The sequence below is a fragment of the Triplophysa dalaica genome, chromosome 2 (assembly GCF_015846415.1).
Source record: "Triplophysa dalaica isolate WHDGS20190420 chromosome 2, ASM1584641v1, whole genome shotgun sequence".
Classification (NCBI taxonomy): domain Eukaryota; kingdom Metazoa; phylum Chordata; class Actinopteri; order Cypriniformes; family Nemacheilidae; genus Triplophysa; species Triplophysa dalaica.
In genome coordinates this window covers 29,966,341-29,979,804 of record NC_079543.1, presented here as the reverse complement: position 1 = coordinate 29,979,804, position 13,464 = coordinate 29,966,341, and the positions used below count along the sequence as shown (strand labels likewise).

General features: G+C 40.4%; 2 protein-coding genes across 2 annotated transcripts; both read right to left on the bottom strand.

Annotated features, from left to right (window-relative positions):
• Positions 1-1,440: 1,440 nt before the first annotated feature.
• stk16 (serine/threonine kinase 16) lies at positions 1,441-5,837 on the bottom strand. The gene is made up of 8 exons (XM_056762428.1): positions 5,757-5,837; positions 4,695-4,829; positions 4,385-4,604; positions 4,165-4,298; positions 3,898-4,018; positions 3,715-3,810; positions 3,504-3,625; positions 1,441-2,920 (listed from the first exon to the last, which is right to left on the bottom strand). The coding sequence occupies exons 2-8, from the start codon at positions 4,778-4,780 to the stop codon at positions 2,779-2,781; spliced, it is 921 nt and encodes a 306-aa protein (XP_056618406.1). The 5' UTR covers positions 4,781-4,829; positions 5,757-5,837; the 3' UTR covers positions 1,441-2,778.
• An 846-nt stretch (positions 5,838-6,683) lies between these two features.
• On the bottom strand, positions 6,684-13,464 carry tuba8l2 (tubulin, alpha 8 like 2). Its single transcript, XM_056771073.1, has 4 exons — positions 13,279-13,464; positions 8,840-9,062; positions 7,825-7,973; positions 6,684-7,739 (listed from the first exon to the last, which is right to left on the bottom strand). Exons 1-4 carry the CDS (start codon positions 13,279-13,281, stop codon positions 6,765-6,767), a joined length of 1,350 nt encoding a protein of 449 aa, XP_056627051.1. The 5' UTR covers positions 13,282-13,464; the 3' UTR covers positions 6,684-6,764.

Below are 13,464 nucleotides of genomic sequence, written 5' to 3'. Positions count from 1 at the left end.
ATCAGTTCTATTCAACCCCCAAGTGACATTCAATCTTAGTACTTAGTACAACATCCTTTTACAGTTATAACAGCTTTTAAACGTGAAGCATAGCTTGACACAAGTGTCTTGCAGCGATCTACGGGTATCTTCGCCCATTCATCATGGGCAAAAGCCTCCAGTTCAGTCACATTCTTAGGCTTGGGCACTGCAACTGCTTTCTTTAAGTCCCACCAGAGGTTCTCAATCGGATTTAAGTCTGGTGACTGCGATGGCCACTTCAAAATGTTCCAGCCTTTAATCTGCAACCATGCTCTAGTGGACTTGGAGGTATGCTTGGGATCATTGTCCTGTTGAAAGGTCCAACGTCTTCCAAGCCTCAGGTTTGTGACGGACTGCATCACATTGTCATCCAATATCTCCTGGTACTGAAGAGAATTCATGGTACCTTGCACACGCTGAAGCTTCCCAGTACCTGCAGAAGCAAAACAGCCCCAAAGCATGATTGACCCCGCCATGCTTCAAAGTAGGCAAGGTGTTCTTTTCTTCATAGGCCCTCCTCCAAACATAGCGTTGATCCATGGGCCCAAACAGTTCTAATTTTGTTTCATCAGTCCACAGAACACTATCCCAAAACTTCTGTGGTTTGTCCACATGACTTTTGGCATACTGCAGTCGACTCTTCTTATTCTTTGGGGACAGCAAGGGGGTGCGCCTGGGAGTTCTGGCATGGAGGCCTTCATTACGCAGGGTGCGCCGTATTGTCTGAGCAGAAACTTCAGTACCCACATCTGACAAATCTTTTCTCAGTTCCTCAGCAGTCACACGGGGACTTTTCTCCACTCTACGCTTCAGGTAGCGCACAGCAGTCGAAGTCAGCATCTTCTTTCTGCCACGACCAGGTAGCGTTTCAACAGTGCCCTTTGCCTTGAATTTGCGAATGATGCTTCCTATGGCGTCTCTTGGTATGTTTAACATCTTTGCAATCTTCTTATAGCCATTGCCCTTCCTGTGAAGAGTAATCACCTGTTCTCTTGTCTTCCTGGACCATTCTCTTGACCTCACCATGTTTGTAACCACACCAGTAAATGTCTAGAAGGAGCTGAGTATCACAGTCATTTTAAAGCTGCCTAATTGGTGTTTATTAGGCTTTGTTGCTGCTCCCTGATATCCACAGGTGTTTTCAATACCTGATTGAAAACACTTCATTGAACCTCTGTTCTTCAGAGTGGTAGTCTTTAAAGGGTTGAATAATTATGTCAATGAAGAATTCACAAAAGAAACATTTACTACTGTATTACAAAACTAATTGATGTCATTTTAGTTGCATATGGTTCTTTAAGAAGTCCTTGTAGGATTTCATTCTGAATACAATTTCAAATGTACACTAAATTCCCTAAAACCATTTACAGCATTGGGGGTTGAATTATTTTGAACACAACTGTAGGACCAAACCACCTGTCACTTTTCAATTTACACTTTATTCATCGTTTAAAAAAGACAAACCACACAGGGTAAATGAAAAGCAAAAGATGCATTTTTATAGTTTTATATCCTATAAACTACAAGGTTTGCATAATTGAGAAAAACCCTGAAAAGAACAGAGAAACATAAACAAATATTCTGTCAAATAAATCAGGACTGAAGATATGACGCTGGAAATTAATGAATGTCAAGATTATATTCCTTAAAGCTAAAACTGTCATAGACAGTACGGTCCTTATTCACAGCAAAACTCAATGTGTAACAGGAATGTTTCCTTCATTCTAGATTTATGATAAATTAAGCCCGTTGTGTGGGTATATCTCACAAATTATCATTACAAGTACAGTTATATTTCACCACAATCAGGAGTAAAAAGAGAATTGTATTTTGCATAAAAAAACTAAACAATTCATCTGTGTTTCATCTGTTAGACTGAGATCAACAAGGAGAAAAAAGTTAATAAAATAATGTTACATTTTTAACTACTTTCTTTGGAAGTTTCCTCCACTTTCTAGTGAGGTCATATCAGAAATAAATAAACATGAATAATTCTTAAAATCTATGCTTAAAATATTTTAAATGGCTTAATGCGCATCCATCTAATACTGTAAGAAATGAGAGAAAAGTCTTTTTATATCCTCTGTACCGCTGAAAACTGGACAGTGAGCATTAAAACGACCAGCCCTCACAAATCCTTTCTCAGAGCAATCTCAGATGAACTTTACAGAAGCTTGACCTACAGATTATCACTCACTCCTTCAGTACGTCTATTTTCTGGGTCTTTTTCAGATTCTTTGAACCGTTGACATCTCAATGCCAGACGCATGACTTCTGAGCGATGACGGAGAGATTTTGCCTCACTGACAGCATCACAGCTTTGAAACACTGAACCTACAAAAACAAGCTGAGACGTTTCTTTCCCAGAGACAAACTGCTCAAATAATATAACTAACCTCCCAGATTTCTTTTAAATAATCCTTTTTTGTTTTTCTAAACAGTACAACCATAAGACGTGGAAAAGCGCACAGCACATTATTTCCATCACAATAAATGCCCGTAGAAATAATCCTAACATGTTATAAATGACAAAAGTCATTCTTTGGTCTGTTGACTCTGGGGTAAATGGAGCTGGACACTGATGCAGTGACGGTGTGACTGTGTGTCGCAAACAACCTTGTCCTTCTGAGCTGACTGAGGTATGACCCGGCCGTGAGTTTACTTCTGTCCAAATGAGAGAGAGAGTGCATAGTCCAAAACGTCCAGTTGATTGAAAATCAAGAAGAGAGACGTGTAGTCGAGCCCTTTGCGAGAGCATCATACTCTGTTGGTATCGACGGCTGTCCCTTCTGAGCCCTGCAGGTTCTGGATTTGATGGAGTACCCAGCTGATTCTGGGTCTTTCCTGAGGATTGCTCACCATGGTAGAGCTGAGGAGGGTTTGAAGCCCTTGAGAATAACTGTGATTAAGACGGAGACATGACGGTTATTACACATAACACAATCTCTTGAAACATCCTCTTACAATAAATATCATCGCATGTTTCATTCAGCGAGCGGTGGGTGTCCACTTTACAACACAGCTCTTGTAGTTATTCTGAAGTTGTGGATGATTCTGTTTCATTCTGATCATTTGTTACTTTGAGATCAGGGCTTAAAGTGACAGTTCACCCAAGAGTGAAAATTCTGTCATCTTCTACTCACCACCAAGTCGTTCTAAACCTGTTTAATTAGAAAGATATTTTGTAGAATGTCAGTAACCAAACAGATCTCATTCATTTAAAGCCATACTAAGAAATACAAATACTATGGGAGTTGAGATCTGTTTTACTGACATTCTTCAAAATATCCTCCTTTGTGTTGGGCAGAACAAAGATGTTTGTACAGGTTTGGACTAAACTGGGGTAAGCAGATGATGACTGAATTTTCCTTTTAAGGTGAAGTTAAACGCATTGCATTGTGGGATACATTTGAAAGTGTTGTAAGCAATCCAGGTATGTAAATGTGCATAATGTTCACTCGTCGTTGGGATCTCAAGCTCACCTGCAAGGCTGTGGAATGGACACGGGATTCTGAACAGCGAGAGCAACGCTGTCACCCTTCTGAAAGATGAGGTCGTACGGACCCTCCAGCATCATCATACAGTACAGCACACAACCTAGAGACTACAAGCAGACCAACACAAAGCCCACGTTAACTACCATAAGAGCATTCCTGGAGACAACAGATAAAAGTGTCTGAGAAAGAGAATGACCCAGATGTCTGTTCTCTCATCGATGATGCAGTGACTCTCTACATTGAAGAGTTCTGGGGCTCTGTAGGAGATGGTGCAGCGCTGAGCAGCCCAGTCCTAAGAAATGTAAAGAACGCCATTGAGTGTTTCATGTTTTCATCGGCTCATAAAGGTTCTGCAGAGGCGCGCAGGAGGAGATCTGACCTGGACCCTCATGGCTTCCCGTGACCCCCGCACTTCCATGCTGGCCTTGTTCATAGAGCCCAAATCCATTAAATAAGGGCGATCGTTCTCATCCAGTAAAATGTTGGTTGGTTTCAGGTCCCTGAGTGACGTGAGAAAACAAATAACAATTATGCAGCCTGTCAAAAGACTGATGGACGTGTTAAGTGAATGATATCTGCTCTGGATGAAACGCTTGTTAAACCTGAAGCAGAATGTTAGAATAACTAGACAGCAATAATACGGTACCTGTGTGCGTAGCCTGCGTCATGAATGGCTTTAAGGCCCTCGCAGACACCGTGTAGAATGCTCAGGATGAGGCTCTCAGACACAGAGCTTCCCTTGTCCCGCAGCTTCTCAAGAACGGACCAGAGACTTCCCTTCTGCACAGGAAGTCAAAGGAAAGCCATTCAAGTGCATCCGTTAACTTTACAGGTGCGTCTTACCACCGGCACAACACTCTGCTTACACTGATGTACGGGAGCAGCAGCCACGCTTCACATTTGCCCGCTCTCTCCATGAAGCTGTGTCCGGTCAGACCGAGGATGTTGGGATGACTGAAGAGCTGGTGCATCTCCACTTCTGTCTGAGCCTCCTGACGAGCCTCGCGGTCGTGGCAAAGGATCCGCTTCAGAGCGTAGAAACGGCCGTCGTGCGATCCCTCCACAAGGTCCACGTAACTGAAACCACTGGAGGAAGAAAAAATCCAGTTTGAAGTACACGTCTGGGTCTGTGACCACCACCGGCATCTTGAGACAGATTTGTTCTGATAATCTCACCCTTCGTCTAGTTTCTGGATGAAGTAGTATTTCTTGTTGTCGATGGTGATGGCACTGCGAGAGCAGATACACAGAGAATGGCCCATCTTCTCTGGAGCATCGCTTATAACAGCCACCAGGAATGGAAAAGAGGCTCTGACAGAAAACAAGAGTTCACAAAGACATTTTCATTTAGATGATTTAATCACAAGATCATTTTCTGAAGGGAAACGTGTGACCCACAGACACCATGACAGTAATATCAATATAAACCAATAGTTTCCATTATAACCATTAAACCCATTCCAGTTTCTGCTGTATTCCATTTAAAAAAAGGGAAATAAACATTTGATATGGATGAGGACAAAAAAAAGGACGCGGTTTATGGGAGACGATCAACTTTGTAGGATTTCTGTCAAATAAAAAGCACAATCCTGAAATAATGATACACAATGAATGGAGAAGTGATGCCTCTTTACAGAACATCAAATAGTTTCTTTATATTCATCTTTATGTGTCCATTTATGAGGAATATGAAGCGTTATGATGTGACAATCCTGAAAATGGCTCTTACCTGACTCATCATGCAGTAAAAATAAAACAAATGCTTTACAAATGTGAAGAGAGATCTCACATGAGTATTTCAACCATCAAATGTTCAAATCTGTGCTGTTAACAGAGTAAAAACCGCTCGTGGTAATATTGACATTATCGCAGAATTGAACATTTAAGACAGTTTGATGGATCTGTCCACACACAAACAAAACTCAAATGAAACCGACGCGAATCTTCCAGACTCCAATAAAATCAATTATGTATAGCGTTACTTGCGTCATGACGTTGCGTTTTGTGAAGAAAACGCCTCGTGAGTTGCGTTCATTCATTATTACGTTTCGTTCACGTTATTCAAGCTTTCAATTCACGTCCAGAGCAAACGTGGCACTCTCAGTGATGTAACGTTAGTTTGCGCTGTCCACAACACACTTCATTCAATTCGGTTTGGATCAAAGTTTCATTCTTATATGCTCAGAATGGGATTATACGTGTTTTTCCCATTTAAATAGAGAATGAGACTCGGTTTACCTTTACGAAAGTCCTCTCGCTCCTCCACCGTTTCTCCGGTGAGATTCTTCCGGGTACAAAAATAACGTCACGTTAACGCAATGACGCAACGCGAGACGTTGATTAAAAACATGCGTCAACACTACACAGCAAATCCGGCAAAAAACTTACAATAGTTTAATAAAAGCTGGTCGTTGTAAAAGGAACATTGTTTGTGACACACCTTACACAAAAACATGTCTCCGCCGTCCTTCTGAAATTCTCCATATCTAGTGATTTTAAGCGATGTTTAGTCGCTCTTTTTGCAAATATCCAACCACTAAAAGTGATTAAAAAGTGCTCGACAACTTTGACTTCAAAGTATTAGATCATAAATACAGTTTTTTCGCCATCTGAGGTTTCAGGACAACGACGACATCGCGTTATTCAGAAATCTGATTATAAAGATAGTTCATTTTAAACTTTAAACAATTGTTAAACATGGAGCATTTAGCTTTAATTTGACACGATTTCTATACGGATTAATAATGGTAACTATTGTGATTGTTTTGCAATAATAAAATTCATAATAACCAGTGACCCATCAGGTTTTGCAGAGGGTCGGATTGAGATGAGAATTAATGAAGAGTTTGGTTCCAGAAAGAGATTTAAAATAAATGAAGTTTTTATTGTGTTGGCTAGCCGTATTTGTTTGTTTGTTATTATGGCTTTAATCAAACAAACCAAGTTTGCAGTTTGATTGAGATTTATTGGAGCGCACGATAAAGAAAACATGATTTTTGACTCATTAGGAACCAAACTCTTTAAACATTGTATATATATTTTAAAGTGTGGTGGCAGACTTATGAGGCGTATTTGTGCAGCATTGTCAACAATCTAAATGGGATTTTCCGGTCATAAATAAAAAACGAGTTTCAAAACATCATAAATACAATGAAAGAACCACAGTGAAAACAATTTGAATCTTTATTTGTTTTATTTTACTCGTTTTCTGTCCAAATCTGGTAGAAAAATAACAATTTTCCTCTTTTAGTATTCTTCACCTTCCTCTTCTTCTTCATAAGAATCGATGCCCACTTCCTCGTAGTCCTTCTCCAGGGCAGCCATGTCTTCTCTGGCCTCCGAGAACTCGCCCTCCTCCATCCCCTCACCAACATACCAGTGGACGAAGGCTCTCTTGGCGTACATCAAGTCAAATTTATGATCCAGACGAGCCCAGGCCTCAGCGATGGCAGTGGTGTTGCTAAGCATGCACACGGCTCTCTGCACTTTAGCCAGATCTCCACCGGGAACCACAGTCGGGGGCTGATAGTTGATGCCCACCTTGAACCCAGTGGGGCACCAGTCTACGAACTGGATGCTTCTTTTGGTCTTGATGGCAGCGATGGCCACGTTGACGTCTTTGGGAACCACATCTCCTCGGTAGAGCAGACAGCAGGCCATGTACTTTCCGTGGCGGGGGTCGCACTTCACCATCTGGTTGCATGGCTCGAAGCACGAGTTAGTGATCTCGGCCACGGAGAGCTGCTCGTGGTAAGCCTTCTCGACAGAGATCACTGGAGCATACGTGGCCAGGGGGAAGTGGATTCGGGGATAGGGTACCAGGTTGGTCTGGAACTCCGTCAGGTCGACGTTCAAGGCGCCGTCGAACCGCAGAGAAGCGGTGATGGAGGAGACGATCTGGCTGATGAGCCTGTTGAGGTTGGTGTAGGACGGACGCTCGATGTCCAGGTTCCTCCTGCAGATGTCGTAGATGGCTTCGTTGTCCACCATGAAGGCACAGTCGGAATGCTCCAGGGTGGTGTGGGTGGTCAGGATGGCGTTGTACGGCTCCACCACGGCCGTGGACACCTGAGGAGCGGGGTAGATGGCGAACTCCAGCTTGGACTTCTTTCCAAAGTCAACAGAGAGACGCTCCATCAGAAGGGAGGTGAAACCAGAGCCTGTGCCTCCACCGAAACTGTGGAAGACCAGGAACCCTTGCAGTCCGGTGCATTGGTCGGCCTGTGCGGATGACAGACAGAATTAAAGTCGTGTTCTCTTCACCACTAGAGAAGAAGTTCTCCACAACACAAAGCGTTCACATTACCAGTTTGCGTATGCGGTCCAGGACGGAGTCGATGATTTCCTTGCCGATGGTGTAGTGTCCACGGGCGTAGTTATTTGCAGCGTCCTCTTTGCCTGAAATGAGTTGCTCGGGATGGAACAGCTGACGGTAGGTACCCGTGCGCACCTCATCTGCATCAGAAAAACACCATCAATCACTGCGCTAGTAAACCACCAAGGTCATGTTGCTGTACACAGTCTTCAGGGTCGTGAGATGAATTTGAAGAATTGAAAAACCCCATGAAATCAAAATGAAAGGCTTTCCTTTCAAGTGTAGCTTTGCAAGTTAAATTCATTTAATTAGATATACACATTTACATTTTTTGTGTAAACAAACCAAAAATCCTAAATATTAAATGTCACAATAAACCAACTTCTTGGCTATAAAAAAAGCATTGTCCTGACCCATTCATTTTTTTTAAAGCTGCTCTTATTCACCTTTAATAATTTTGTCTGGATTTTCAAATCAAGAAACATTTACTTGAAGCAAAATGAATATATGAAGTTCTGTTTATGTTGATAAGTTTGGGCTCAACAATGCTTAATAGGTAGGTAACAAATAACTGAATAAAAGTTCATTTGACTTCTAAAAGAAATATTTTTAATGCCATGTGAAGCTAATTAATTTACATCTTGATTTCAACTAAATCTAATAGAATTTTGTGAAGTTCTTTCGTAAACAAAAAAGCAGTTTGACAATAGGTTTAAAATATAATCTTGTTTTGTTTAGGAATTATTATTTTTTGACCCATTTTCTTGTTTTAAGCCAAGATTCGCTTTATAGGACTAGTTGTTATAATCCCACTATTAAACCATGTTTTAAAACATAACATTTTGTTCGATTTCTCTGATCTCAAAACATAAATCGCTTTTTTAATAAATATATCTTGATTTATGAATGTTTAGCTTAGTGTTCTAGGAAAACAAAAGACCAAGTGAAAATAGGACTTTCCCATTGCTTATGATTTGAATCGTGTGTCTTTAACTCTGATATTTACCAATGACAGTAGGCTCAAGGTCTACGAAAATGGCACGTGGAACATATTTTCCAGCTCCGGTGTCGCTGAAGAAGGTGGTGAATGAGTCATCGTGGCCACCCACAGGTTTGTTGGAGGGCATCTGACCGTCGGGCTGGATCCCGTGCTCCAGACAGTAAAGCTCCCAGCAGGTGTTGCCCATCTGGACACCAGCCTGACCCACGTGGACAGAAATACACTCACGCTGTGGACAGAAACATTATTAGCAGCTGGCAAACGTTGCATTGATCCATCCAATGTGTACATGGAGAAATGCAAATTTCAACAAGACAAGTGCTAGTGAAACATCCCATAATAAAGAAAAACTAGACAACAATTCTTTAAAATTTCATTTATTTCCATTAGACATCAATGAAGTCGGAGATATTTGGTCAGTCTCACAAATGTCTCCATTAGAGTGTCAGAAGACATCTCAAACTGAGCTCAGATTGGTTAAGTCTGCAATCAAACGTCAATATTATTGATTTATTTGTATTGTTTCCAGCATTATGTCGTTTGTCCTTCGTCCACCAGGGGGCACACCTCAGATATGGAGGTGACTGACATGTGCAGCTGTCTGGAGAGAACAGTGTTGGTCAGATCATGTAAAGCCCTCAAACCTGTTTTAGTCTCCGGTCATGGGTTGCACTTATCCAGATAATAAAGCTGAGGCAACAAATCAACGATATTTGGCATAAACAGCACACTTTGTTTGGCGAGGGCGTTTTCCCAAAGACTCCGGACAGTTTCTGATGGCAGACGGAGCCATCCACAAACCTTCAGAACAATTACAGAACAAAACGCTAATATAGTGCGTGACTGTAAACAGCTTGGGGTGTTAACAACAGCTCAGACGGGTTTTTCTCTGAAGCTCGGGCAGGCTTTGCCCCAATGAGGAATTTCTAGCATGTGCCCTAAAAAGTGTGATGCAACCCCATAGAGCAAACGCTTTGAATACAATCTAGAGTCAACATGGAAAACATGAGTCACCAACGCAGTGAAAGTGAAGATCTGAACTTGTGCAAGCACGTTAGTCATCATAAAACTTCTTCAATTTGAAGCACAATATTTTTCTTACAGTATTTGTCATTTTAAGAGAAAACATTTGATTAGATTTTAGAGCGGGAATAGGAATAGGAAAAGAAGAATCAGCTTTTTTACATGAAGGTTCTGTCCTAAGCCTCAGTGTTTTATTACATTATATACTTTTAGTATACTGTATTAAAGTTGCGGATTAAACAAACACTAAAACATGTTTATCAAACCACTTTGTCTTTTCATAAATTATATTTCGCAAAAAGATGTCCTACCACAAATCTACATAAGCAAGGGATCTTTATGTACCTTTTTAAAATCTAAATTCAAATACAGATTGAATGATGCATCATTAGTGAATCGCTTTCTTTGGATTAAAGTTATAGAAATGAATGCAAAACATCCTTTTTTTCTAAATAAAATATAATTTTGCAATGTTTTGTGACATGACCCAGATGTGTAATCAACAGGTGTTGTGAGAAGGGACTGTATACATTCATGACATCACTGACTGTAGTAAAAGTGTTGTGTAATGGTGTTGAATGTGTGCTGGTGCTCCAGAGATCCGCTCTACTTCAGACTCCTCTGGATTCTCTTCTCTTGTGCTATTTCTGCCCCTCTATCAGTCAGTATATGATGAGTCAGAGGTAAAGGGGTGGTTCTGGGGCAGATTACACAGCCTAGTTTGGGCATGGCAGCCAGGTTAGAAGTTATTTATGGGTTGTTGTCATCCTTCTCTACTAGCAGACCTATCCTTAACCCTCCTCCTGTGAGTTTATATCATGTACTCTATGTACAAATGTTTTGTATTGTAAATGCAACACGGACATACAAAAATACACTACGACATAAGTCAAAAAGATTTACATTTATCTATTAATGCGTTCTGCTGTAGATTCTTTTGAAATCAGCTTAGATATTTTTATTAATGTTTTTACTATCAAGGTAGATCAGTTTATATTTCTAATAATCAGATAAAAAAACATTTGTCCTCTAGGAAAATGATCACTATTAAGAAATTTTGACTCCGTGTGGGTGAGTAGATTTTTCATTTCATATAAAAATAATTTTTATTCAATTAAAAATATCTATATTAGAAAATTGTACATCTGCATTTTCCTGACCAGTGTGTCATTCGTGGTAATGATAGACAAGTGACTATTCTACAAGGTTAAAAGTGATTTTCCTGACAAGACAGAGATTAAACTTGTAAATGTTTTACTTCGACTACAGACTTCACCCTCTTTTTTGTAGAGAACATTATTTGCATCTCATTTTAATGTTTAAGAGGCATTTTGCTGCAAGGTTATGGTCGATCATCAATAAAAACTAAACATAATGTTGATTCTAAAGGCCAGAGCACCTAGACATCACACAAGACACAATGGCCTCATTGTGCAGCATTTCATTCTCAACCAAACATTACCATTTTTAATATAGAATGAACAGAGGACAAAAGTAGATATGCAAAATCATACTTTAACTCAAACGTAATAGAGTTTATATGGTTTTAAAATCCTATTCGTTATGATTTGTGTTTCTTACCGACATTAGTACTTAATAATATAGTCATTTATATAATATAGTAAAGTATTTTAAAGGGGAACATTAACATACACATACGAGCATTGAGCAGGAACAGACGCACACTCATGAGCACACGGTGGTTCACTGTGGTGGGCGGGTGTCTCCGGAAATGAAGCCATTTTAAATAGTCACAAGCAGAGCCGTTGAGTTACGACACTCAGACGTCCGTTTGAAAGAATGGAATGCGGAAGTGACTCGCGCCACGGAGTGACCGATAGTTTTAAACGCTGCACTGAAGGCCATTCATTTCACTTTCTCACAAACACATTTGCTGAACTGTTGGTGAAATAACGCCACGTTTATACATTTGAACCAGTTGGCGCGGGCGGACATATATTCATAAAACTCCCCAGACAAAATACTGCTATTAATATAGTCAATATAGTAATCGGTGTGCACGACGTGCTAATATATTTATCCAAGTTCATGCAAATATAGTTGCGGTTGCCTTTCCCGCTAAAATCCATTCAAATCCGGTCGTTTAGTCTGACGTCACGCACCACCATTAAGCTCAATAATATGCTAAAGACAAACAACCAAACAAATGCTAATATACGCTTATGGCGAGCTGTAAAACTATCGGAAAACCACGACCCTAGCCTCGATCTTCGTAACGAAATCCCACACGGCCAGTAAGGGATTCATTTTTCATAACTTATTCAATCATTGAAGACGGAGATTTCGCAAGTCTGGTGACTGTAGTGTATACTGGGAGTTAATAAATGCGATGTGAGAAAACACTGCTCATTCACAGCCGTTTACGCTGTAGCCCCGCTTGAAATGAGAAGAGGATTGGACCCGGAAACGGAATTCCTTACGTCACCACTGTTTGGAAACGTCTGGAACTATCGAGCGCTCCGTGCACCATGTTTTTCAACGGCTCTGTTTAGACACTCGATCTCGCCGCCTTGTGGTCACGTGGTTCATGGATCTTAGAATACGAGTTATGTGCGCTAGCCGGTTCAAATGTATAAACATATTTCACTAACTGCACAATAAACGCGTTTGAGAGACACTGAAACGAAGGGGTTTTAGTGCAGTGTGTGTAACTACGGGTCTCTCCACGAGCTACTTCCGCATTACACTCTTACAATGGAGGACTGCGAGTGTCGTAGTACATTCGTATCTCAACGGCTCTGGTCACAACAAGCTTAAAATGTTTAAGGATATATGACTTAAATAAAATAGACCATGAAAATGAGCTACAGCAGCTATAGGGTACACTTCTGTTAAGGTACACCAAAGCAAATGTTATTTTCGAATTCCCTTGATTTTGGTGCCTTTTAATTGAATGCCAGTGAAAATACACACTTATAGAGTTAGAAATGGACATTAAAAAAAATAGTAGTAATTGAAACAATCCGCTAGATTTAAAATGTTGGTTATTACGGAAATGCGTCATCAATCGCACGGGAAAGGTAACGTTAGCATGAGTTTCAAATGTAAATCACAGTAAATGACACAATTTTGTTTGTTATTGTTCATTGTACAAAAGCCTTTGTATAGTGCTTTACTGGGTTTATGAAAATCTTACTTCCAATAAAATGTGCTTATATTCGAATTTTATTGACAAAATCTATTGCAGGTGACCCATGTATTCAAGTAATTTCATTTAAACATTCCTTATTTAAAGCGAATACATGAATTAAAGCGAATGAAGTAGGCTACGCACTACCGTTACATGATTTGCGGCTCAACGTTGCCTAACACGTGAAGGATTACTCGACATGTTTATATGCGGCAAATACATTTCCGTCTAGTAGATTTTACTACACATCAAGAACAACTGTTCTACTCACCATTTTGTTTTAGTATTGGATATTTTGTCGGAAAATACTTGGAAGAAGAGTTTCCCTCTCACTGCGGACCTGCAATGTGGTTGGAGTGAGACAGTTTCAGCGTGTGCTCACTTGAGTTTGAGTTTATATGTTCACTAGAGGAGGGGCCAACTGACACTCCTTCACTCACTCCCCTTAAGCATGAAG